The sequence below is a fragment of the Apteryx rowi genome, unplaced genomic scaffold (assembly GCF_003343035.1).
Source record: "Apteryx rowi isolate R43461 unplaced genomic scaffold, aptRow1 scaffold_82, whole genome shotgun sequence".
Taxonomy (NCBI): domain Eukaryota; kingdom Metazoa; phylum Chordata; class Aves; order Apterygiformes; family Apterygidae; genus Apteryx; species Apteryx rowi.
Window position 1 is genome coordinate 489,724 of NW_020451116.1, and position 27,556 is coordinate 517,279.

The following is a 27,556-nucleotide window of genomic DNA, read 5'->3' on the forward strand; positions in this document are numbered from 1 at the left end:
CTAAAATAAAGTGTTTTCACRGTTAGGTTAATACTGTATAAGGAGCTGTAGGAGACAGGGAGAAAAGTAGGGCAGCTTGTTTTGGAACTTGTGCTGAAGAGCAAATAAAAACCCCCAATGTACACATTCGGTTACCATATGTTGTGCTTATCATAAAAGGCATCTCGGTGCTATTTCTTTGCAGGGATGCTTGAGTGACACAGAGGCAGACTTCGCCACTGAGGAAAACGCCTGCCAGAGGTTCTGGGGTTGCCCTTTGTGAGATGGTCTTTCATGCCTGTCAAGGCAGCTAAGGCRGGTGGCAAGCTCACTCCTTCCCGTACTTGCCTGCTTGATTGACATTGGCTCCCAAATTGCTGCAGCCGTGCCTGAAGAAAAGCAAAGGAGCATAATTTTTCTGAGAGAATTTTCCTGGCACGGGAAGGCATGTGGTGCAGAGAAACGTGCCAGGGAAGAGCCGCTTAGTGCCTGGAAGTGCAAGCCCAGATGCGAACACAACTTCCATCCAAGCCATGCTGTTGTGAAGTCCTTTTTTTTTCAGCCTGCTCTCGCTCAGCACACCAGGCGGGCTGCTCGGGAGGCTGCCCATGGCATTGCTGCAGTCGGCGCTGGATTAGTCGCTGCTCTGTCATTGCTTCAGCTGTCTGAAGAGCTTTGCAGGGAAGATGTTGGACTTAAGCTTCCTGACTGAGGAGGAGTATGAGAAGCTAATGAAGGTTCTGCAGAGAGATGCAGAGCTGAAGAAGAAGGATGAGGATCGCGTCAGGTGAGAGAGCGTTCAGTAACAGCAGGCTCTGAGCTCCCACTGCTCAGAGCAGATTTTTCTGCTTCTTTTAGAGAGGAGTGTGTACGTGTGTGTGTGTGTGTGTGTGTGTGCGCGTGCACTGGGAGCGGTGCAGGCTACAGCAGTGCTGTCCCTTCATGCTCACACCTGAAGGGTGTTTTTATTGCCCCTCCTGCTTTTTCAGCCATCCTGCTGTTGCTGCCATCCACTCTCTGCAGGATTGCAGGGCTACACTTTCCTTTTGAGTTAATCAGTAGCTCTCAGAGACGTGAAGGGGCATCTCTTCCCAGCTCTGGGAAGGAACATGCTGATTTCTCAGTGTCTGAGGTTAGAGTAGAGGAGTAGCTGCTACCTTGTTTTCCTCACCCGGTAGCATAGAAGTCCCTTAGGGTGTTTTTTAAATGAGACTTTTCATCCCTGTGTCTTCTTGGGATCCCTCTGGTGCTCTTTGAGGTGGGTCTGTAGGCATCGGCCGTTGTGCAGGCAGCGACGGGTGGGGAGAGGCTATGGCATCTACCAAAGGCTTTGCGGGAGCCGCCGCAGAGCCAGGAATAGCTGCCAGCTTTGTGCGCTTACCACCGGGCATCCCAGCGCTTGGGTCTGGCTGATCTGGGTTGCTTGTTGCTGCTGTCACTTTTTAAATGCCAGCTATGAGACCATCTGGGTTGACAGGATGCACCAGGCTTAGGAAGCTGGCACTGAGTTCTCTGCGGGGAGAAATGAGAGTAGCTCAGTTAGCACGGGTGGCACATTTCGAGTTTACCCCAGTGAAGGATGTGAGTCTTTGACTTGCCGTTGAGCCAGAAAAGAGTAAGAGCCTGTACGAGGGCTGCTCCAGGTTGGAGGGGGATGTGGTGCCTTTGCAGCAGGCTCTGGGGAGCCTACGTGTAGGGGTGAGAGCTAGAGAGACCGAGAGACCGAGAACTGGTGGTGGCATGGGAGCGACTTGGGCTTGAGGTGTATGTGTCTGCAACCTCTTCCTTCTCCCTGAATAGTACTATAAATGACCATCTGTTTATTTTGCTTTTTTTTTTTTTCTCCTAAAATGCAGCAAAAATTCTGCTCTGCAGTGGAGGTTTGGGGGAAAAACRGTGTTTGAATGTTTTCAGTTTTGTTTGCCCTTCTTTGGAAGCTACTGCACAAAAGACTTCCGTTTGGGAATGACATGAATTACATCCTAAGTGAGGGTGGTGCCAAGTGCCCCTTACTGTTAGTATAGTTAAACCCCGTAAGACCTTTGGTGCAAATGTGGATGTGCTTGTCTCCAGCGTACACTCCGGTGGAGCCGTCAACAGGTGCCTGCTGGGGGGAAACCAAGTCAATGCCATTACATTGATCGGGTGTCAGCAGGATTAAAATATGTTCCTAAATCTCCTCTGGGCTAGTTCCTCGAGACCCTCACGGGAGCGATCTGGATGGGGAAGCTGTGCAGCTACCTGGCTGGGATCTCCTGCTGAGCCGCTCCGCGCTGCCCGCGAAGGCTTGAGGAGGGAGCTCCGTTATCCCCATGCCATTGCCAGATAACCCCCCCCCTTCTGGCACGCTGGCCTTTAGGCAGTCAAAGTGGCCCTTTAAGGAGCCACTGTTATCTGGGTTTTTGATCCCTTCTTCCTGCTGGGATTTGGACTGAGATGGCCGATTCCTTTGGCCTGTCAGGTCTCTGTAGCGAGTGGTGGGAAGCAGTGCCAGCTGAAAGGGAGCTAATTCTGCAAACTGTGTCAAAACAAAATAACTGGAGGCGAGTTAAAAGTACAGGCTAGCAAAAAGAGCACTAACGGGTTTAGGTGCCAAAAACCAGCCCTGGGTGTGCCCAAGTCTGTTACAGTAAGAGAAGCTGTGTTCAGGAAGGAGAGCTAACTGTTTGTGTGCCAAAACCGGCATGGCAGGAGGGAGAGGAGTAATGTCTAGGGAGAATGTACAGGGCCAGATCGGTCCCCTAAAAAACATAATTTATTTTGATGGTTTACATCAGATTTGGTTTAAAAGTTTTTGCAGCTCAGAAAGAGATTAATAGACAAATAAACCAGAGAAGTGTAGGATCTGTAAACAGCCCCCCACCCTCAAACCCTTGGGGCTACAAAACAAATGGACAAATCTCCTTGCCAGGTGGCTCCATTTGGGATTTGTAAAGTTTGGAAGAGGTGAAAGCCTGTGTTTACAAGGTGTTGTTTCCTTTCAAATAAAGCATGAATCAGCTTTCATTTTAAAGCAATTTTGACCCTTGTGATTGCAAAAAATAATCCCTGGATCCTTTGTAGTAGTAGGCGGTTGAGCTGTATGTACAGTAGTCATAAAGGTAGGTTGGGGAAGTTGAAACCTTGGAGACCTTTCTAGTATGTAATGTTCTTATTGACTTTTAGGCGGATTCAGGGCTCCATCAAGGATGAAAAGAAGAAGAAATTCGTGACTGGTGAATGGTTTTCAGAAGTGAAGGCAAAACGGTTTCAAGAAGACTTAGAGGGGTCGGATCTGCTTCGGGCATCAATTAGAAGGAAAAAGGGCAAGCTGGAAAGTAAGTATGTTAGTGTGCATCTTAACAAAACAAATTGATGGACCAGAAAAAAAATGTTAGGTATGGAGGTCTCCCTATACGAGGAGCCTGTTGAGGACCACCTGTATGTTGTAATGAGAGGGTTCTCAGCTAAACTTTCAGTACCAGAAGAAATACCTGATTATCAAAATCAAGGCCCAAGAAAAAAATTACAGTGTGGCAGAGGTAAAGCTTGTACGCCAGCTGCATGCAGTCGATGCCTTCTCCTCACCTCARTTTCTTTCTTCCAAAATGTCTGTTTGTAAGAGATTGCTGGAATCGTTTCTTGTTGAAGCTGCCTGAGGATTTAGGGAAAGAAATCATGTAGGACAATTTCTGGCATCAAACTTCTGGGTCAAAGATCCCCAGTTCCTAGACTGCTCTGATAAAAGCAGGACAGCTGGCTGCTCTTACCAGCCCCCTTTGAGGGCAGGACCCAGGACAGTGGGGTCAGTCACATCTCTGCAAAGGGATAAGGGTGCCTCTCTTCTGGCAGAAATTTGCCCTCTCCGAGAGGGCAACATCAGYGCAATGGAGCACGCCTAGCTTTCTATAAGGGGAAAAATTCCTAGGCACAAGGTAGCTTTCTAAGGGAAAAGGGCTTTGGGGCCAAGTCTGAATGGTCCCCAGGCTGCTGTGCCTCAGCAAGGTATGTCTGGGACCTTGGGCTAATTCCGACAGAAGGCAAGATGCACTGCGTGTCGTTCRACATGCAGCTGAACCCTCATGGTTGTGCATAAAACAGAACAAATCAGATTTGATGGCTCAGGGCTGTGAAGGAAGAAAGCAGCCCCGTGTGAAATGAGCAGGACTGTGCTTTGAGTCCAAATGTAACCAGCCTGGAGCTGGCACTCTGTGCTGAGCATTTGTGCAAAGCAGATCTGAGGATGATTCACATCCAGTCCTGAACATGACGACAGGCCAATTTACTCAGCAGCAGGACTTTGGGACTGTGTCCCAGTCTCACACAACCTCCAGACTGATTCTTTGTCAGGGTGGGTAGTCACAGATACTCAGACATGGCTGGGAAGTAACTGGCTGCTGCTGCTGCTCTGGGGAAGCCATGGCTTTGATAGACAGCTCTAAGCAGTCTGCCGTGGTCCTTAGTGTTAAAACTGGGCTCTGTTYTGTTGCAGTAAAGTTAGAGCTATCTTCCATCTGTCCAAAACTCAAATGTCATCTCCACCAGTTCAGTTCAGCCCGGTTCCCTGGGCCCAGCTACATTTCCTGCTGTGGTGCTGCAGCAATAAAGATCGCTCCTTCGCTTGCTCGGCCTCCTTGGCCAGTATTTCTCTGTAACATTAGTTTCCTCCCCTCTCTAAGGCCCCAATTTAATTGAGTGCTCTTAACTTCACATTACTGAGACACATACTCAAAGCTAAACACTTGCTAGGGACTTCAATACCTGAGGAGCCTCATTTTCTTTTCTCTTTTTGTTTATTCCTGACAGCTCATGTGACTGAGGATAGATTCGGTGGAGCCTTAGGTGCAGAACTGACCCATTATATTTTACACAAAGTTGCTTTTATCCTTATATCCTTATACTGAGGATTTATTATAGTATTAAATTTACTATTCTATCATCCCTCCAGAACGTGAAAACATGTAAAGCCTTTTCCAGCTTGACAGAGTAGACTGGCCATTTCTGCAGTGGCTGCTCTGCTTTTTGAGGATGTGCTTTTATGCTTGCACCCTCTTTATGTGAAGAGACAGATGCTTCAGCAGCCTCTTTGCCCCTGAAAGGGTCCCAGGCCAGATGAAAGGCCTTACTTCTACAACCCGACTAACAGTCAGCAGTGAACTGGATTTGTTTGCCTTGTGCCTTGGCAGTAGCATCGGCGTCCTTAGCTTGCAGCCCATTTCAGCAAAGCAAAATTTGAAGTACTTTTGGTTTTAGATTTAACTTTTACTGCTGATGTTTGCATGGGATGTGGCCTCAGGTTATCCTCTAAAATAATCTCCTTATTAGTATTGCATTAATATACAAATTATGTCTTTGCTTGTATATTTTGGGTACTTGACTAATGCTGTTTTAAGAAGGATGAAGCAAATGTTACTAAATTACTATAGTGACTTACCCCTCTTTCTTCCTTTTCAACTTTTTCTTCTTCTCTTTCTTTCCCTTTGTTTATTTTCAGGCTTATTTTGATAAATCACAGGCATAACATGTGACTTTTTTGCTTTCTCTTACTATTTCCGCTGCCATTTTGCAGTGTTGGTTGAGGATCAGGATTCTGCAGCTAGTATTTTCACCTCCCTGTAATCTAGTGCGCACTCAGCTCCCGCAGTGGTTCCTATCTAGAGATGGCCTCCCTTCACACGTGAGAGCAAGCATTTCTCTCGTTGGCTTGCTCCGGTGAGAACAGCGCTAGGCCCATCATGGGGAAGGACTAGACCCTTTCCAAATAATTTAGCCATGCAACTCAGGTTCAATCTGCAACAGATGAGCTAAGGGCCTTTGCTCGCCATCTTGACAAGCTTTTTTTCTTCTCCTGGAATGATTAGATTCATTCACCTCCTGTTGGCTTTCAAGGTGACGAAGGGGTGCATATTCATCTAACCAAATAAATGTAATATGTTTATGACTCTAGGGCTTTTAATCCTGATTTAAGTCTTTGATAATTGTATTAGGGAATGAAATGAGAAAATCCCTAGCTGGAAGAGCCCTATTGAGGTAGTTTCTGGCATTCCCTTTGAGTGGTGAATATGCTAAAGAGGGATGGAAATTCATACCTGCACAGAAGAAGGCCCAGCAACCTTTTCTCGAGCACCTTCAGAAGGGATGGCTGCATCAAGTCCCTAAGGGATTTCACAGTTGCTGTTGATTAGAAATAGAAGACACTAGTAGTGGGGCAGCAATATAAATATAAAATAGATACATACCCTACATTTAAGTTGCAGTCTACGGAGCCGCACAGACGGGTGAGCAAGTTGAGAGCACGCTGGGTGGCTCCCGTAACGGAGCTATCCATGACAGCACCCTCAGAATCGGCTTGTTTGATCTGGTGAGAAGCAAAGTAAGCTAGGCTGAGATGAGCTGAAGGTTACCCCAATTCTGTTCTTCCCAGTGCCTGTGCGGGCTTATTCAGAAGCAGCGTGGGTATTGCTACATACCYGGGCAGCTTGCAGCCCAGGCAGCCTGCGCGGCTCAGCGCCAAGGGGACTTCTCCAGGCTGGAGATAACGAACAGTTTGTACATCTTGCGAGGAGTGCCGCGGTTGCAGCACACCTACCCTCGGCTGCCCTCGCTCATTCTCAGTCTGGGCGACTGGCTGAATTTGGTGATAACTTCTCCTTTAGCCTGGGTGCTGTGAATACACGAGAGCTAAGAGCTGTCTAGCAGAGAGGCTGTTGGATCCACCCGCCAAAGCACGGAAGCTCCCTGCAGCACAGGGGGCAATGCTTTCCCCGAGCGTTGAATGCCTGTATTTGAGAGCGCTGGGAAGTGGGTGAAGCAGCCGAAGTATTACACCAGCTGTGGCTGTGCACACACGGACACGCGCGCGCACACACACACACACACACACAAGTGTATATATATGTGTGTGTGTGTATTTATATGTATGTATATATACAAGTTAAACTGGTCAGACCACTACTAATTTCCGATGGAATTTGCCCCTTATTCTGTCTCATCCTAAAGCTACCACGGGCATTTTACTTATCTTGCGGGGTTACAATGTGCTAATAAGCCATCCGTTTGCGGTTCAGTCGAGCGCAGCCGTGTTAGCGACGGAGCAGTTCTGACGGGCGGTAATGTGGATGAGAGGAGCTGAGCGCCTGTTGGCGCTGCTTGTTCAGTCGCGAGGTGGGAGCTCTGCCTGCGAAGTTCTCGGGGGGAGGTGCCACAAAAAAACAAATATGATGCAATGGCTTTAGAAGGGAGGTAGGAGAGGAATGCGGTCGTTAGTTGTCAAGGTCTTTTTAACCACGATGGGCAGAGTGAAAATATGGGAGCTGTGTTTGGTTCTTCTAATTCCAGAGCAGTTGCCTGCTGGCATCTCACGCGTCAGGTTTGGGGCAGGAGGGGAGGACGTGGCTGGCTGTACAAATAAATGCTCCTCAGCCTGCTTTCCCAGGCCTGCATGTGACGTGTCCTTCCTGCACGTGCCATCAACCACGTCACGACTTTTCTGTCCCGAAACAATGTTCTGTGGCGCTTTTTGCACAGCAACGTTTGCATGGACAAAGTGCAGCCCTTCTCCCCCAAAACCTGCCGTGTAAAATTGGTAGCCAGCTCTCATCAAAGCCTGCCGTGCGCCTCCTTCGTGCCGCTGCAGTCCAGGGAAGACCACAGGGCCATGCGCGGGGCGGGAGGGAAACCGTCGGGGCTGCGGCGTTTTTCTAACTCGCGATGCACAGACAACTCCCAGGTGGGATCTGGCGCTTACCTGCAGGCTGCCCTGGTGCTGGCTGGCACCACGCAGACAGTGTAGGAATGGTATTTGTATTGCAGCCTGGCTCTGGGATTAATCTGCTGTTGGGTTTGGTGCAGTTTTCTAGACAGATAACAAATAACACTATATTATTTAATGTCATATATGAGGCCTTTGAGCCTCCAATTCCATTATATAATGAAATCTAGGCTGAAAAGATTCGGCAGATTTTGTAACCAGTAAATTTACTCTTTAAAATAGACATAGATGCATGTGAATAAACATGTGCAAACCTTGTGTATTTTTTTGTTGACCAGACTAAACTAAATTTTGCATCACTGTTTGAGGGTTTAATCCTTCTGGTTTTTATGGTAGCAAGACAGCATATTTGCCAGCTAAACGTCTAATGCAACTTTTTACCCAGGCAGGTTGTTCTAAAGGTTACTGTCTTCTACTGTTTTTTCTTTAGGGTCTGAGATTGCTCAGAAGACATAGYTGAGCCCTGTGCCAGTAAAAATAGCAGGGATCTCCTCATTAACTGTATTGGCCTCCTCCTTTGTTTGCCAAGATCGGATGACTTTGAGTCAAAACAGGAAAYAGCTGAATTTAAATCCTGGAACGGATTAACTTTATTGACAGCCACGGCAGTGTCCTGCTAAGGTTCCTTATGATGTGACAGCTCCTGTCGTTAGTCAGGCATGAGCCAGCTCTGTTTGGGCTCTCAGGTCCGTGGGGCCTGGATGTGCTTTGCCGCGCGGGGATCGCAGGTGGCACTGCCCCGGTGGTCCCCCTCCGCGGGGCCGCAGGCAAACCCCCTCAGCTGCCCCCCGTTAATTCCCCGGGGCTTGTGCCGGGGGGAATCATTTAAGGAGCCCTCGCTTTCACCAAGTAAAACATTGTGGCCATTGCAAGTTCACTTACATGTCRTTTCCCAATTGTCTCTGCTGTATAACAGATGAGCCTAACGAGCACATCCGGAGTGGGCTGGACGGCAGAGCAGCCGCGAGTCCTCCCGTCCCCGAGCACGCTCCCGGCGCGGGAGAGGAGAGGTAAGCCTGGCCGCGTGCCGCCCCTGCCTGCTCCCGCCAGGCCCTGGCTGCTGCTCTTGCTTCTAAGGAAAACTGAATGCGACCCTGGTCTTTTAACTGAGTTTCCAAGACCATATTAGTAATACATGATATAGGATATTTTTAAAATCCTTTTTCCAGGAATTGTCAGAATATCAGCCCTCCCCCAATAACTAAGTGGTAATGTGCTTATCCCAGAACGGTTTTTCCTGCATGATTTGATAAGGAGTCAGTAAAATGGAAGCTGTCGCTAATGTCAGGATATTCTGGGTAGTTTTTCAAAGTAATTGTGATTTTTATTTGTTTAATTTTTGCCATGGAGCAATCCTAACAAAATGAACTGTTTTAGGAAACTGGTCATTTCCTGCCAGCGCCGACCACTGTGTCCAGTGTTCAGCACTCTGCATCAAGGCTTGGTAGGATTTCAAGTTGTGCTGACTGTGCAGAAACACCCAGTAAAAGCACCTCAATGAGCAGATCAGTGACCTCACTCAATATTTATGGGCTATGGAGAAGCCATTAAAATATTCACATTTTCATTTACTGTGGCTCCCATCTCATTTGCATTTTTTTGTCAGCAAAATGAGGAATCATTCTTCACAGGCRACAATTGCCCCAAGTAATTATTAAATACGGGCCTTGACGATGCTTCCAGACCTCATGCAGCTGATCAGAAGGGATTGTTTAACAGGAATGCAGCCTCAGCTTGCCCAAGATGCTCCTGCTTTACCAGCACAGCAGTGTTCCTTACCTTTTTCTTTCGTTTTGATTAAACTCTGAAAAACTTACTTTGTTTTTCTCAGTCAAGCTTAAGCACAAAGCATTCCTATGTTAAATCTCACCAGTGGTCCAGTGTGACAGCTTTTTCACTCTGGAGAGCAGCCACCACTGGACTCTTCCAAAGAAGGTAGAAGCAGTCAGAGAAACTGCTTGCGTTGTGCATTTCTTCTATTTGTTTACCAGGTAGTTTGCAATCAACTTATATTCCAAGCATGAATATCTATATCCTGTGCTATAGTTTTGTCCTAACTATTGTTGTTGTAATTATTACTGCTGTTTATAAATTCTCAGTGAATGTGGCTAAGCCTTTGGTCTGTGTGGGGAAGGGTAGAGCGGCCAGACCTGTTCCTTTTGGGACCAAAGTCTGGAAGGGCGTCTCCCTCCTGTGTAGCTTTGGGCTCTTTTAGCGCTGCCACATCCCGTGTTTTCCCTACAGTTTTCTCACAGAAGGGGAAAGTCTGAATAAGCCTAGAAGTTTACACCACTGTTTTTATTGAGCAACTTCTTTATTGTCTGCAGTGGGAGACTTGTCYTTACTCTAAGTTCAGACCATTAAACATGTTCTCAAGTCATTCCAAAGATATGAAGAAAATAAATGAAGGCACCAGCTCTGGACAGCCGGAACATGTTGGACTCAGTCAGTAGATGGAAGCGGCAATGTAGCTGAACAGAGCTGACCCGACATTGAAGGCTGCCAAATCACCTGTGCAGGAGACGCCTACAGAGCGTGTCCTACCCCGATCTCTTTGCTGAGGTGTTTCTCATCTCCCACAGATCCAATGTGGTTGCGTTTGATACTGCAGAAGGGCATAAAATCTTGCCAAAACCAAAGCCAAGACGTCCTGTCCTGCTGTATGCATCACACAAGGTAGTATGGCCATGGCCTCTGCATTTTGTTTCGTTATTCCTTGGAACTTCACGCAATCCGTGTCTATTGGCAGGGGCTCCAGAGACTGTCTGCCTTGGTGTCTGTGCTCAATTAAAAGACATTTTTCCCATCTTGCCAGTTTATATACACTGATAGGATTTGTTTTCCATTCAGAGATCCAGTATACTTGATGTTTCTTCCTCAGAGAGTGACACTGGAACAAATCCGTTTGTGGCTGCAACAGACAGCTTGCATTTGTCTCGAAAAGGTAAGGTTTTTGTTCAGTGAGCCATGTGAGTTTTTATTATTCAGCATCAGACACCAAGAGACAAGATGCTTTTTTTGTGTGTACAATGAAGAGGGAAGAGCGTTTCTTCCCTTTGCATATAAGAAAGGGCTGATGCCATGTTGCAAAGAGGGGGGCTGGGTTTGGTTGGGATTTTTTTCAGATGAAAGGAGGCTTGCTGAACTTACAAAATGGGGAAGGACTGGGAAAATATTGGTGGTTTCTGGAAACTACCCTCTGGCTTCCCTTTGAGAAGCTGTAGCACAAACCTTCCGGGAGAAATACTGTGTGATACTATGGGATGGGTTGTGAACATCTGTCATTGTTGTAGGTCATGGAGTATCTCCATTGCCTGCCAAGCTTTCAGAGGATGTTGTGCCTCAGTCCAGCAGTTCAGCTGGAGGAGATGCTGTTAATGGGGCCACTGGCACCACAGCAGTGGCAAAAACTCCACCCGAAGAAATTTATGGTCCCAGCAAGATACCGGTTAAGAAGAAACCAAGCAGAACTTTCCCCAGATCAGAGCAGTTTGTGAATCACATGAGCCCAGCTGAGAACAGCCTCACAAAGAAGGAGCTGCTGGTAAGCCCCAAACCACTCGGTGCAGAGGGAGAAAGCAACCGGACTGTGAAGCAAGGCACGAACTATACAATCTCTTCCATGAGTAATAAAGAGGAGGATATTGGCCTAGATCGTGAACACTTCAAGAACTTGAAGAACTTTTGGGAGAAGGCAGCAGACTCTGTGGCAGGGGGAAGCGTTTCCCAGGACCCGAGCTCCGTGGAGGCGAACAGTAGGCAGTTCAGGCTGTATCGCTCACTCTCTGTCCAGTCCAGCCAAAGCCAGGACAGCGAAGAAAAATCTGTCATCTCTACCCGAACAAGAACCCCCTATAAAAGGACAATAACTTTGTCTTCTAGTGAGGAAGAGCCAAGCTATGTAGCCCCTGCAAGAAAGGGATCGATTTCTTTCGGTCCTAGATCCACGTATGCCAAGAGCAAAGGCACACTGGTTACAAGAAATAACTCGCTGAGCGAAAGCAATGGGAAGCCACCTTCACCAGAGGAAGAGAAGGCAGCACAGCGCTGCTCAAAGAAATCCAGATTGCCTGTGCGAGTGCCTTCCATCAAAATAGAGTCGCCTACCAAAGAAGTGTCTGGCAGCACGTTTGAGCCGGAGACGCCTACAGATGAGTTTATCATGGCAGAAGAGCGCAAGCATCAAGTGGATTCACTGGTGAGCAGGGTGCAGATACTGATCGAGCCCACACTTGCAGATGGTGAGAAGGATGATGAGAAAGAGCAAAGGTCTGATTTGGGCACTCATAACAACATGGAAATAAATGGAGAGCTACCTGAGGAAAAAATGTGCGAGTCTTCAGACAACCCAACATCCGGAGAACCAGCTGGAGAGAGAGGAGTCGTGCAGGGAACGGACTCAGCTGTTTACTCAGGTACCGAGGGCTGTAACTGTACCCTATGAAATCCCAATGAGCRTCTTCCCTAAGTCTGTTTTCCTCCCTGTCCCTTCTGCATTTTGCACATTTTCTCCATTTCTACGTTTATGCCGTTTTACATTTTGCACRAAGTTAGTATGTGTGGAATGTGTTTAGCAAACTGCTCTGAAAATAAAGTCTTCTGCTTAGCTCAGTGCAAGTGTAGACGAGTGCAATGCTATACAGTTCCCTTGCCTTCCTCCCTGCTTCCTGGTGGCCCTAATCCTTTACCTGGCAGCTCCTCGGCTCAGGACAGCTCTCCGTTTCTTTAGCCTTACCTGCAACAGCTCGCATGAACTCATTTATTTCACTAACTGGGAATTCTGTGCTTTCTTCAAATGTAGAGCTAGAGGAATTCTTTGTGGTGGTAAAAAAATAGGTTATTTGCATGGTATCAGACATAAATAACAGAAATAAAATGTGTTTAACAAATACATTGGCCTTTAGGCTACCTTGATACCACTACATGCTTATCTCAAATTGAACAGAGCTGGCCATCAGTGTTTAAATGAAAACCTGGGCTTTGGGGGCTCCACAAGTGAATGTGGATACTAAATTGCAACCAAAGTGGACTGAACAAGCCATCTGATCTTTCTGAGCTCTCACACCATGTTCTCAACCCTGATGCTATCAGTAGTATCACCACTTTATCAGCCTCTTCCTTTGGGTTTGACAGACTCTTGTGGTGATTGTTAATATGAGCAAAATTCTTGTTAAATGCAGTTTGTTTTAAATGTGGGGTCTGCTTGCCCAGAGTCCTGTTCACTACCAAGCAAAGACCTAGGGAGAGAGAGCTCCCCATCTCCATTTCCCAAATTTCATGTCCTCAAAGAACTGGGTAAAATGCGTTTGAGAGGATTTTCCATGCGCTCATCTGATTTTCATTTTTAACAGTGCCATTTCTTGGCTTATTTCCTGCCTCACATAACATCTCCATGAAAATCCTGAATTGCACTTCAGGTAAACACAAACATTTCCTCTATTTACCAGATTATTCTTACATTTCTCAGGTTTCTTGCATTATTTTTACATTCATTTCAGGATGATATTAGCAGATGGCTGTGTTGCATTGGAAGGTCTGTGCAAGTGGTGGTCTGTTTTGGGGGCTGGGTTAATCCAGTGTTTGCATTTCCCATCATAGAGTGAAGAGCTTTTTGTGGGGAGAGACATTAAAGAGAGATGATTTGAAAGCAGCGCTGTGTAATGTAACTGTGATGTGTTGTAAGCAGAACGAACAAGCCAGCAGACACACACACTCACGCGCTTGTTGACACACTGCCTGTTTGTATTTATTTACCCTGTTGATTTGGATTTTCTTATATTGCAGAGGAAGATGGAGATCGTTCTCCCGCTGCTCAGGCATTGGCCCGAGCAAACAGCATTAATCTCGCAAAGAGCATGGTGAACATTTACACAACCACAGAGAGTGAGTAACRTCTTTCTGCTTTTTGGTTTACATTCCCTGAAGAAAATATATTATGTCTGAGTTCTGCATCCCTGGTGCTTCAGTGCTTGTACCAGGCAAGGAAAATGACATATTGTTTCATCATCAAATTAGAGAGCTTATAGTGCCTAAAATTAAATTCAGAGCCAGGAAATTGCAGCTAGATTGATGGTACGTTACACAGTGTGTGCAGGAACAAGCATGAGGGCTTCAAAGGCTTGGCAAAAAGCTTGTCCCTGTCTCTCCTCTTCCCTGTTGGTGTACTGTGGGACCAGGCCGTATGGCAGCCCGCTCAGCAGGTCCATCAGGCATGCCAGACCACRCACACAGCCTGTGAGTTGGCTCCCATCACACGCGCTCTGGGACCCGTGTCTCTGCTGCTCGCAGTGCTGAGCCTGGGCCTCTCCCCCTCTCCAAGAGCCGGGTGTCAGACCCAGCTTGGTGGCCCAGTCCCCTCCCCAGCTACCAGCTGGACCCAGTTCGTGGTTGTTGGTTTCTTTTTGAGAAACGAAGAGAGGCTAAGGAGAAGGCAACGCAGGAAGCAGCAGCAGAGCTGAAGAAGCTGGTGGCCAGTAAACCTGTCTGCACCACCAAGCAGCCCAAGGAAGCAGCAGCAGGGAGAAGGCCTGGAGAAGGCAGCAGCAATTTCTGTGGCCAAGAAAGCCACTAGCGGTTGAAAGCTGACGGGCCCAAGAAGGCAGCGAGGAGCTTGCGTAAAACCAAAATGGTAAGGCCCAAGGCTGCCAAGACCGAGATGGAGAAGGTTGTGAAGATAATGCCCGAGAAAAGGTAAAGCAACTCAGAGGAAAGGATAGAGCCTATTTGTTTAAGTAAACCCGACTCCTGTTTATGGGAGGGAGGAAAGTCCCCTGCAGGGCTCTGCCAAAGGAAGCCTGCRGATGGTGCATGCTGCGTTGCCTTTGTGTCGCGCACCATCAGGTAACCTCATACCAAATGCATTCCCCATCGTACGACAGAGCRTGCTGTCATATGGGGTGGTGGCTTGAAGCTTTAGGTCCCACACAAGTCGCAGTTCAGTGTCTCGGTCTCCCCACAGACAATCAGGATTTTATGCTCTCTGTATTAAAGCTTATTTAGGATGCCAAACTTCACCCTAGGAAATCCTCCTCTACCACATTGCACTTACTTGTTTACAGTTTAACAAATAACCTGCAGAGAGGGCAAATTTAATATTTTGCTCATGTTTAGAAATAAAAATACTAAATAGACACCTTTACTATCAAAGAAGCTCTTGGACATCTTGAGCATTGAATACTCTGTCAGCATGGCTAACATGTTAAGCAAGTGTGTATATATGCATGGATATTTATTTACATATATCATCTAAAAACAAGCCAGTTATTTTGGAATGAGCTTTGTCATCAAGGAAGTTATTGAAGAAAGTTGAAGACAGAACAAATAGATTTTAGTTAGACATTTAAGCAGTCCAGTAGCCTTCTGTCTAATTTGATGCATTTTTGAATCTTTCACGCTTTTTTCTTTTAGATGTTCTCTTGCCCACCTCTTTGTTTGCCTAGCAAAATATTTGAGATGTGTGTGCAATGCTGAAATTGTAGATATAAATATTTTGCAGCTCTTTTGTACAGGTGATATTGTATACAAGATGCAGTGAGTTGAAAATGTCAGCATGTTTGGTTTCTTTGACAGGGAGGCAGATCTGTATGTTTTCATTCTAAATTAAATCTACACAGATAAAGAAAGCGGTTCAAACAAGTTCCATCTTTAGGCTAATAAGCGTATTAAATTAGCCACTAGAGGGAGAATGCACATTCCCACACACTGAATGAAAACAATTTGAAAATAGCTTTAAAATTTTAGCTAGCAGTTCTTGCTTGGGGAGGGTCCAGCTTCAGAGGCCAACAACAGAGCTGGGGCAAGTGCATGGTACTCCGGTGCCTTCCACARGCTTTTTCTCCCTTGTGCCCTTAATCAAGAATGAGACTTTCTTATATTTTATCCTTCTGAAAAATAACTGTTGCCTTTTTTTGTTTGTGCCTACAGCGTACAATAAACCTCATTTGATACCCCCTCAGTTTCTTGAACCTGAAAGAGTGAAAGAGCTGAGCAGATCCTCTCCTCTCCTGCTGTCTGAGGTAGGACTGAAATCATAATTTGCTGGAGYAATAATCACAGCATCCCCTGAATGTGAGTCAGCTGCAAGAAAATGTTTCTTGTAGATACCAACAGTGCTTGCTCTAGAGCATGCCTCATTTATATCATAAATAAATGAGAAAAAAACATAAGAAAAAAACTCAATAATCCAGACCAACCTTCTGTCCTGTAACAGTTTTAGTGTTTCAAACCACACCGTTACATGCTCTTCCCCAGAGCTTGGGCGGCTGCATTCAGGTCTTTTTGGAGTCAGTTAATGATGACGTTTGCTCTGTCGGTCAGAGGGAATGCCTCTAGGGAGGCTCCCTGCACTCTCCTCYGCTCTCGTAACCTGCTCTCTGTTTAATGGGGCTCTGCTGAGCTGTTGTTTTTCCTCTGTAGTGTTTCAAAGTGCTCATACTGCAGAGCTTAAAGATGCTTGTTATTTTCTGAGCAGACTGAATCAGACACGGCTTCAGAAATCAGCTTCCAGTTTAACAAGCACAAAAAGACGCCTAGCATTGGCAGCCACTCCTCCGACATGGCATCTGTCTCCTCGGTAGGTACTTAACGCGTACATCTCGCTGGAAAGGGTTTCTTTCACCATCAGATGTGGTGACACTGCATTTAAGCTGATACTGATGATGTGGCCTCTAGAGTATCCTGTTGGTTTCTGCATGGTACGTTATTAAAAGAATGATGGTGATTAATTACTTATTTGTGTTAAAATAGTATCTCAAGGTACCATCCCAAATTAGAGACCCACTGGGCCGATGTTAGACAAATTGAGGGTAAGCGATAGCCCCTGCTCCAAAGTGTGGCCGCTCTGAAGTCTGTCAGTGTGCAGGAGAGAGGGATGCCCATTTTCTAGGTGAGGAAATGAGACACACAGCTATAAAGTGACTTGTTTGTGGTCCAGCTCCAACAGAGCTAGGACTGCAGACTGGTGCCCTCTGCGAGCTCATCCTTCCCTTTATCGGCAAAGTAGAGGGAATTCAGAGCAAAAGTGTGGTTTGGAGCTTTGCTTCTAAAGGAAGGGTTAAAAGAGCTGAGTGTGTTTAGTTAGGCATTTTGAAGGGATTCCTAAGAGGCAGTGTTTTGCGGGGGACTGCTTAAAAGTGCTTGAGCTTGCTGTATTTTTGTTGAAGGCAGCTCTAAAGCATATATGTGAGGTTTAAAGAATATAAGTGAAGCAAAGCTTGTAGGGAGAGGTCATAAATGTAGATAAACATGTAAAAAAACAACAAACAAACAATACTCCCCCCCCCAAAAAAAAAAACCAGATGAACTTTGGGGCATATGAGTCCTTCTCTGTGTCTGGAGAGTTTGGGAGCATTAAATGAGCCTTTTGTGTCCATAGTCACATGTTCTTAAATATCTCACTCTAGATTCTCTGTTGGGGTGAGTATCTTAAAGGGATGGTAAATGTAACTCTAAGGACTGAGAGGAGATATTTGGTAGGTTCTTGTAGGCTAAAATAGAATGAAATTAAGAACCAAAGGAAGGAGGGCAGACAGAGAAGAATTAGGTTAATTACCAGGGAAGTTTTCTGATAAAATGAGCATGACTGTATCATAGAAACGTGCCAAGAGGGTTAATTATTTGCTTTGTAAACTGTAAACCTTTTATGTTATTCCATCAGTAATGATGAGTGATTGGTGCAATGGAAAATTTTCTCATCATTCTGGGCCTGTGTATTGTTTCTGCTTCATCACTTTCTACCAGTGAAAGACTTAAACCCTTGAAAAAAGAAGCCCAAGGCCTGTGGGCAAATGCAAGGTTTGTTCCAGGAAAGCAGCAACTCTTGGGTGCTTAATTCCTGTTTAATACCTGCAGAAACCTCAATTTCCTGTGCATCTGTGCTTAGTAGACATGCACAGGCAACAGTGTCTGGTAGGACACTGACTCTTCAGGATAGGGACCGTATTTATTTCTGTTTTGTACAGCTCCGTGCACATTGTGAGCAAGCAGCAGGATAGTTAATAGTCAGCTTTTCATGTATTTCTAATTGATATGTTTTTTACTAGCCTAATTTAAAAATTAAATGACAATTAGAAAACTATATCTACCAGAAGTAAGAAGGTTGTATAAAGATAGTTCAAGTTCTCTCAAAATATTTCTTTCTTAATGATGGGACTGGGTCAGGATAGCAGCCATTCGTACTGTAAGTGTGCCACAGGGAAAGGACTCGTGTGGTCCCCCCATTWTATTTGACTCAGTTGCCTAATGATTTGGGATTAGGGGTGAAAATCTTACATGTTGGTGGAGCATTCAGGAGAACAGACACTTAGTGCTTCTTAATCCTGGTCTAGGACAGCACATCCCTATGAGACCCTTTTTCAGGTCTTATTCTCATTCTCTTAAATCCTGGTCCCCCAACCCATGCTCATGTGAGTGCAGCTGCAGATGCGGATCATTAATGTGTCAAGAGCATGGTACTACTGAAGAACAGAGTGTGCAGACTATTTCTCTGGGAATGCACTTTTCAGACCATCATCTAGGTCCAGAAACCAAGTCAGGAGGCTGCCTATTTCAGTAGCGCTAACCTTGCTTTTCCACCTGGCAGGTGAGYGGTAGTGTGCTCAGCGTGTACAGTGGCGATTTTGGGAGTGTGGATGCACAAGGTACCGTTGAGTTTGCTCTAGACTATGATGAGAAGAACCGGGAGTTCCAGATTCATGTCTCCCAGTGCAAGGACCTAGCTGTTGTGGATGAGAAGAAAGGCAGATCTGATCCGTGAGTGACACTTCCCTTGGGTGCCTCGTGACTTCTAAACTGTGGAATTTTGTGTTCTGGAGTATTCTTTTTTCTTGTGTTTTTTCTTTCTGAATGTCATGGTTTCCTCCCTCCTCCAGATTTCTGGTGCATGCTTACTGCTGGGATTTTTCCAGCTGATGGTCTGGAGCCATTGGCATCAGTAAAAATGTTGCTGTAGACTAAAATCTGAATAGGATTGAGAAAACTTTGATCACTACAAAGACAGTTTGTGTTATCACAAGAATATGTTCTTTCTACACCCATGTGAACCTTGGTCTCCCTGTGGCAAATGCATTTCAGTAATACCTCTGGAGATGTAGACACATGTCCATGCAAAAAGAAAGCCCTAGAAGTGCCATTAGGTGGCACAATGGCAGTTATAGAGAGGTAGTGATCTCTTTTTTGGTGATGAAAAGAAGGTCAGATTTGAACCTCAAAGGAGAGAGACTTATAATCAGAGTCCTTGAGATGTTCCCTCCTCTCTTATTTCACCCTGATTTTGAAGGCACAGAGATGCTGTATTATGAACATTTCAGAAAACGGATATATGGCCATATTTAAATCCTTGTTGGCTTTGCAGATTGGCTAGAGAGCTGCCTGTTCTGAATATTGGTGGCATCCATCCATCTCCAGTGAGATTTATAAGTTCACATGCAAGCCAAGTTAACACCCTAGCAGATCTCTTAATTAGTTTTGGCTCCAGAGAGTCAACTCTGGGTCTTTTGTTCCCATAAATTCCATGTCACCTTTCAGAAATCTCACTCGCTTATTAGAGCGTGGTGATACTGAGGAGGACCCAACTGGAGTTTGTTTTCTTTTACAGGTATGTCAAAACTTATCTGCTCCCAGACAAAGCTAGAATGGGTAAGAGGAAAACCTCAGTGAAGAAGAGAACAGTGAATCCCATTTACAATGAGGTGTTAAGGGTAAGCACAAATACGTGCTGTGAAAAATTGTGTTGTAGCAGGCACCTGTACCAGGCCAGGCTGGGAAAGAGCCTACCTTCTTGGCAGGGCTCCTTCACTTGTCTCCTGCTAACGCTGGGGGACAACGTTGGGGCTGTGATGCTGGCGGTGGGGGAAAGCGTGAACTTCTCATAGACAGTGAGACAGAGCTGGGCCTGCGCAGCTCCCRGGTGCCAGCTGGTTGTTGTGCCTTCGGTCAGTGGCCACAGCTAAATCTCATCCTCCACCGGAGGAAGATAGGCTTACTGCTTATTGTTGAACACATTCATCGGTATGGGGAGAACCGGAAATACATTAAGGGAATTGACGGAGACCGTGCATTTGGCTGAGTAGAAGGTGGCATGTGAGTCTTTGTGCTGTTGCACTAACTTGTCCGCTAAACATTGCGGTCAGGCCAGTGAGGGCATCCCCGAATGGCCAAGGACAGCAGGGACTGYTCCCTGGGAGGGAGCTTGAAGCACCATCCCTGAGGTCTGGGAAGGAGAAGCTGGAATGGAGGGGAATAGCTGAAAAATGGATTCGGGCTGCCTCTGGAAATCGGGGAGCAGAGAGTGTGACAGACTGCAGAAAACGAAGGAGAAAGGAACCAGAGAGAAATGTGACTTCTGAATAGCTTCTGAACTACTGAAAAATCAGAAATTCATATTTGCTGGTTTGACTGATGCTTTCAATCTTTTTGTAAGAACTGGAGGGTGAAAACAAACCAAATCAGGCAGGAGTTACCTTGCTATGTATTAAAAGCAGGAGACTAGAGGTTGCCAGTGCTTCTAATAACTGGAGACTTTCCATAAGCTCCTCTGATAGCAGGAGCTTCAGACAGCAATGTTTCAGGTTGCACTAAAAGGGCAAAAAGAAATTCCCCAAACCCTCCACCCTCGGAACAGTGTCAAAAAGTCCTCTGATCCCACAGCAGTAAGTGTGAAAATATGAGTGCTAAAGGCTCAGAATCAGAGGGCAAATAAAAGAGAGTCCCTAAATATATTACTTTAAGTCCCACATTATGAGTCAGGCTCAGAACTTTTGATACCTGGSCCTCAGGGTTTGTTTGTTTTTTTGAATTCTTGAATACAGTACAAGGATTGCATGGGGCTGAAGGGACTTCTGAATGCTCATGTGATTATCTCTGCCATTTATTTCTTCTTACCTTCCCTGGCTTGCAATCATAAAACATGGGACTATTAAAACAGATCTTTACTCTGTGATCTTACTCATCAAAGCATAGAGAATTATTTAACAATGTCTATACCTATGCTAATAATTCTTAAAAGAATAATTGGTTTCGTCCTAAGAAGAAAAGAGCACTAGGTTTCCCTGTGCTCTGCAGAAGAGCTTTATTGGGGTGGTGGTGGTATCGCTGCAGCACAAAAAAGAGATGTTCAGAGCAGGGCCAGTCCTTAAGAGCATGTGTGGAATGAGTTTGTGACTCTCCATCAATCACAGCTAGTTCAAGCTTTTGAGTAGTTTATTTCCGGTTCTGAAAGCAATTAGTGAAAATTTTAATTTTGAAGCTAAAAACACAAGGGTTTGAACAACCTGGCTTCTCTTTCTTCCTCTAGTATAAAATAGAGAAAACGGTATTGCTGATCCAAAAGTTAAATCTCTCTGTTTGGCACAATGACCCACTGGGACGTAACAGTTTCTTGGGAGAGATCGAAATAGACTTGGCCAGCTGGGACTGGAGTAACCGGAAACTCAACTGGTACACGCTGAAGCCCCGGGTGAGTGCGTCTCAGCTGCGTTCCTGCCTCCTAGCCCAGCCGCAAAGCCCTGCGGGGTGGCAGGAGCCCTCCCGGGCTGCTTGGGCAGTGCCATGTTAGCTCAGGGCTTGTTCTGCTGAGCCCTCGCTGCCCCTGGCTGAAGGCCCTGCAGACAGCTGCTTTGCAATGCACCGTGGCAGTGAATTTCCTGCATGAAGGGAAGATTCCCCTGAGGTCTTTGGGCAGTGAGGTGGGGCCAAACAGCCTGAAGTGCACCCAGGGGAGTAAAACACCCCCCCAAGCCCTGGCCATGCTAGTGCAATATTTGCAGTGCTCTGAACACAGACCTTCTTGGGTCTTATTTTGTGACCGCTCTCTGGGGATAATCAGATTCATAKATGTGATTTGACACTAATCAGCGGAAACGCTGACATGACTCTGCCTCTCTCTCTAGTCACTCMAAGACTACCCCTTAAAAAAACAGACAGTAAAGTACTAGGTTATGCAATTGGACTTGCCTGGAGAGGTAAATATTTAGGTGCCAGTTTTCATAAAGCCTGTACAGCTCCTTGCATCCTTCTGGGTTCAGAGGTCTGATCTGAGATCCCTTTTTGGAAAATAAAGAACAACTGGCTTTTGGAAATGAGATGTTTAGTTACGTGGACACAAACTGGACACATCCGGAAGGGCAACCTTGCTCTGAATGCTCAGGCTTTTGGTTCTGAGGGACTAAGTTTGAGAACAAAACCACAAAGTAAGGAGCTGCTCTTGAGAATGGGCTGTCTCAGCCATGCAAAATCAGAGCTTGTCTGCTTGTGCCCCTGCACTGAACACAAAAGCTGCTTGTCCTGTGGTGTTAACACAAGCCCTTGTTTAGTCAGTCATAACTGTTTCTGTTTCAGAGTCTTTCTGCCGTTAATGGTGTGGATCATCGAGGAGTGATGAATTTGTCTATTAAGTATGTCCCACCAGGAAGCCTAGGTAAAATATATTTCATACATTAAGAAAAAGTATTGCCTGTTCATAGGCATGCAGCTTGTGATGCCTCATCTCTTTAAGGGCTGGGTAAAGACTAATCTCGTTAGAGCAAGATCTTAGAGATCAGCACAGTGGCACAACCACTGGTGCTTCATAGCACCATCTGCAGACTGTATGTGATTTGCAAGTCTGGATTTATTGGGAGACTCTGGGGGAAGAGAGGAACGGTTCAACAACCTTAAACTCAGCAGCTATTACGATCACCACAGGCAATGCTGTGATGTGATGGCAGCAACATGCAGCCCCTCTTACCATGGGGTGGGCACAAGCTTGAGTTCACTCAGCAGTTCTTCTCCTTTGCTACTTCAAAGCAGCACTGGCAAGAGGTATTGGGAGGCCTCCACAGCTGCAAGAGTGGAGGGCTGATAGTAACAATATGGGACCCAGGTAGAGGAGTGCAGAGCTCCCAAGGAAGTGAGTACCCAGAGAGGTGATGTTTCTGCTCCCTCGGATCCCCGGAGAGGAAGCCTGTCTTCTTGCTAGCTGTTGTGAGGACTGGCGTGAGAGTTTGTCTCTTCTCCTAAATGGCAGGTCCCAAGAATCCCCCCTCTGGCGAAGTTCACATTTGGGTCAAAGATGTCAAGGACCTGCTGCAGTTGCGTCCTTCTGGAGTTGACTCCTTTGTGAAATGGTAAGTGCATGAGCGCGGTCTCAGCTTTGATGTTGGGTCTGTGTCTCCAGGAAGAGATCGAATGTACAAAGCAGTATGTTTTCTTCTCTTTTCTCAGGCTCACTTAACAGTGCCTTCCATACTGTAAAGCCTACATGTTGCCTTGTGTTCTGTAGGGATGAAGAATTGCCCTTGTTATTCACTTGGGGCCAAATTAGGAAAATCCTTGCTGTGATAAAGCTCTCAGTCAACCAGTGTCTGTGACTCACCAAATGATTTTGCCTCAATAATGTCTTACTGGAAGAAATATGGGGGCACTGTGCCTCAGCCCTGTGTGTTCATGTGAAGTTGTGAATTTTACTGTGATACGGACTTGCGTGCAAAGTTTGGGAATGTGTTAGGGACTCACTAGGACTGACATATAGGCAGTTGGAGCCAGCTTTGATCTTCTCCAGCATTCAGTGTGTGGATGTTTTCTGCAGCCTGGGAGATAAGTTCTGCCTGTTACATGGGAGAAGGTGCTGCAAATATTCCAGAAAATTAAAAACAATTTAAAAGAATTTCAAGATTTTTCARATATTTGAAGTGCTCAGCATGTTTTCCATATATTTCAAACCCTTATAGAGTTCTCTTAAAKAAAAGTTTGTTGACTAAGAATAAATATTTTGAAATTCATTCTTTGGCACTTAAATGATGAAAAACTATGAAAACAGAAATATGTGAAAGTAATGTCCCTCTTTTTATTTAAAGTGTCAACCTGCCAAAAGCTTTGCTGAAAGCAGGAAATTTTAAAGTTTGTACCCTCCTTTCTGAAAATGCTTGCTTAAAAACTGGATTTTCTTTGCAAAAAAGAATTTGGTCCAGGAATTATGAACATTTCCCATTAAATCTACAGAGACTTCTTGTGTTTTGAGACCCAATTCCTCCTTATTTCACAATTGAGACATGTTTAGACCCGTGTTCAGAATTTTGTAGGAACAATTCAAACTTCAGTGATATTCTGCACTACATGTTGTGTTTTTTTCTCCTCTCAAAGCTATGTGCTTCCAGACACCAGTAAGAAGAGTTACCAGAAGACCCGAGTTATAAAAAGAGACACAAACCCTGTTTTCAATCACACTATTGTATATGATGGATTTCACACAGAGGATCTAAAGGATGCTTGTGTTGAACTGACTGTGTGGGATCATGAAAAGCTAACCAACCATTTCCTTGGAGGAATCAGGCTGGGCCTTGGGACAGGTCAGCAATTTTCTTTACATTTAAATGAGCACTGTTACCATATTGCTGAGCCACATGATGTAATGGTAGGTTGCAGAGCATCTGCAATGCATGGGGAGTCTCAATAATTGGTGTGGGTCTTGCTACTTTTACCGTGCATGTTGGTCTGGGGTGGAGCAGACCCCAGTACTGTGATGGCAACCTCCTGTTCCAGCAGTTTCTGCCAACATCAACTCCCAGGTCTGGCAAAACTCAAGAACTCAAGCCTTGGGTCCAGCGGATGATGGCAGAGAGCTTTACTGCTGTTATCCTTCCCAAAGAGGCCGTGTTACTCATTATTATATTGCTGCTTCTCTGAGTGAAGAGTGTTCCCAGAGGAAGATGAAAATGAACTTTAATGCCATGTGGGACAGCACCACCTGGTGACTCTGTTCATGTCACTCCTCCCTTAAAATGCTTTAATAGCAGGAATAACTACTATTTGAAAAACAGGTCTAGATACACTATTTGCTCTGGTAGGGAGTCAGCACTGAGACTACAGCAACTGGAAGTAAAGCACAAATTGGAAAAAATGCCCCATATCAAGGCTTTGACAGGTTGCATGTTCAACTTCGTATTTTTGTAAGTGGGATGTCTAAGAATTCTGAACTAGGTGTCTTTATTATTAAAGGGCTCTCTGAGAGATGAAAGACAAACAGGTTTCAGGGGGTTGTGATGAAGGATAACTGTTCCTTGAGGTATATGGGAAAGGTCTGTAGTAGCTGGAAGGTCTGCCTTGCAGGTGCACTTAAGTTTATTGGATTTGCTCTTATGTTCTCTGTTTTCAGTCTCTAGCATCTCACCAGGAGTGTTGTGAACTATCCAGTGTGAAGTGGCAACAGGAATAAGCTTATGAACAAGATATAAAAATACCAACCCCAAGATTAGCTATGAATCAAATTTAGACCTTTATCTAGTTGACAAGTAGTAGGCACATGAAAATTTGGTTGAATAATCAACTTGGAATTAAATGTACACCCTTTTACAACATCATATGTTTGATTCCTAAATAAATGAAATGGAGAGCAAGAGAATTTTGACAGATACCCCTCCCTGTCCACAACACGATCTCTTAAGGGGAAAAGCAAGCCTTTTAAACCCTCTTTACCACTCTGAAAGAAGCAAGGAAGAGCTTGAGCCCAATATTATTTTCCCTGGCAGATTACATTTAAAGTTCTTGTGATTTGGGGCTTTTACATTGACTTCATTCTGAACTCTGGTGTAAAGTGGAGGTCCTTACCAGAAGAACAAGAGGTGGTTAGGGTGCACCTTGCTGAGCGGTGCTCAGCACCTTTTAGGCTAAGGCCCTACCTGCAGCAGTCACATCCCATTGAGTATTTTTGTACAGAGTAAAAAATCCATGTGCTGCTCCCAAAGTTACTGTCTCCTTATTCTTCATAGGTTTGAGCTATGGCATCTCTGTGGACTGGATGGACTCCACACAAGAGGAGGTGGCCTTCTGGCAGGAGATGATGTCAGCTGCCAACGAATGGATCGATGGATTGCTGCCACTGCGCTCGTTGGCAGGGAGGAAAAAACTGAAATAACCCCCCATCTGTGCTACAGAAAGGCTGAACATGTTTGTTAGAATTAACTTCTTGCACAGAGGTGACGGAGACCATCTGTGGGCCAGACAAGTGTCAGGTTAATTAGGCAACTGATGGACAGCGCTTTGGAGATGTTAAGTGTTAAGTACCGATTTGCCAAGAGAGGACCTAGAAGATGGTAGACTGATGCTATGCTTGATTTTGACCAAGAAGGAACTTTGTTTGCCTTTTTATTTAATCATTGATAGTCAGTATCTTTGAATTCCATTAAGCTCTGGGAACACTGGCAGGGAAGAGAAGGTATAGGTATTTTTATTTTTTTACTGTTTCTTGTGCCATTTTCTTTTTTCCTGTGCAGAGATGTAGTTGTACTAAAGCTGCAGCATGGTATTATTCATACTCCCCTTCAAGTGGTACGCTTTGTACTTGATGTAGGATTGCTCCAAGTCACCAGCCAGCACTGTCTGAGAATGGAGCTTTCCATTTGTCACTGGTGATAATGCATCTGTAACGTGAGGAAAACTGAGATCCAAGGTGAATCTAAAGAAAGAGAGGACTATTTGAAGCAGAAAATGAAGCAACCTGAGGACGATAACAATGAGAAACTCAATGTATTAATTCCTTTCTGCTCTAATATGAAAGAGAGAAGTGATGGTCCTGCAGCTAGTGGGATTTTGCAACGAGGGGCTGTTTTCCTAGCTTTCCCACAGGCTTCCTCAGTGACCTCAGGCAAGTTTTTCAATTAAAGGACAGTTTCAGTGCAATATAAACTAACATGCTTGCCCAAATGTAAAGTATGGTTACATTACTGATGTGCCAAACAGCACCTCTGAAATGCCTTGTGTGCAAAACATTTCATTATGAAATAATGATGTAGGAAACAGTCTCATGTTAGCCTGGCACAACAGATCAGGAAAGGAAGGTCTAAGCTGCGCGGGAACCCAGGAGATCGTGGCAGAGGTAAGCAGGGAGTCAACTCGTGCAAAGCAGAGCTGACAGAGCTGCAGGGACTAGGGGGTCTCCTGCCCTCCGCGGATCTCATTGCCCCTCTCGTCTTCCTTTCACTCGATGCTGGGCAGTTGGAATTACCTTTTGGCAGTAGCTTGCAAGAATTTTGCCTCTGACGCATTAACAGTGACAGAGTGGCATTATGAATGCATTTTGAAATGCAGCTCTGAAATTTCTTCTTTAAATGTACATATTGTGATTAAATAGAATGCTTTTCCTTAGTCATCAGCCAGTCTCCTTATACCTATCTTTAGCGTGGTCTGAGTAACAAAAAAGCAAGCAAGAGAGGTGTTAGATGTTGTCATGTCAAAATGAACCATTTTTTGCCCAAGGGTAAGTGAAATGTTGTGGAGAAATATTTTTTGTAGCTATCTTACATTAGATTTTGGCTCTGTGTATATTTTGATAATCTTCTTTAATGTATTGATTTTATTTTTTAACTCAAATGCAGCATAAATTTTCAGCTTAGGAAAGATGGTTGTAAAACAAATGAATGAAAACATGTATGCTAAATGTAACAAGACTTTTTCTGCAAAATGAAGAAGTTTGGAAGATAATCACCAGCTCTTGTGGGGAAAAAATAAAGAAAGAAGATATTTTTGTGATGGAGAAGAAAGATTATACTTGAATACGTACCAGTTCTAGTACTGAAAGCACTGAGGGATAGTCCCTAGAACAGCAGAATTAAATAATGACTAAACTAATAAAAGACATGAAATATATAGCGTGTCAACCCAAAGATGCTCTGTATTGGCTCCAGCCCGGCATGTTTTAGTCACCAAGGTTTGGTCATTTATTACCCCTGTGGGATAAACTAGCAATACTGGGCCTAAGGTGAGAGTTTTTAAATTACTAGCTTTACCTATTTAGGTGCTGAACATGTGAATATTTATGCATATGAATCACTTGACTACTATGAGGAGCCGGGCTCA

At 45.1% G+C, this 27,556-nt stretch overlaps 1 protein-coding gene across 1 annotated transcript; it reads left to right on the forward strand.

The window, feature by feature from the left end:
• The first annotated feature begins 398 nt into the window (after positions 1 to 398).
• Positions 399 to 27,556, forward strand: LOC112977321 (synaptotagmin-like protein 2). The gene is made up of 16 exons (XM_026089556.1): positions 399 to 766; positions 3,145 to 3,296; positions 8,646 to 8,739; positions 10,312 to 10,405; positions 10,580 to 10,673; positions 11,023 to 12,144; positions 13,514 to 13,612; positions 15,653 to 15,744; positions 16,200 to 16,301; positions 18,309 to 18,478; positions 19,323 to 19,425; positions 21,021 to 21,182; positions 22,064 to 22,142; positions 22,731 to 22,830; positions 23,846 to 24,051; positions 25,471 to 27,556. The coding sequence occupies exons 1-16, from the start codon at positions 666 to 668 to the stop codon at positions 25,614 to 25,616; spliced, it is 2,916 nt and encodes a 971-aa protein (XP_025945341.1). The 5' UTR covers positions 399 to 665; the 3' UTR covers positions 25,617 to 27,556.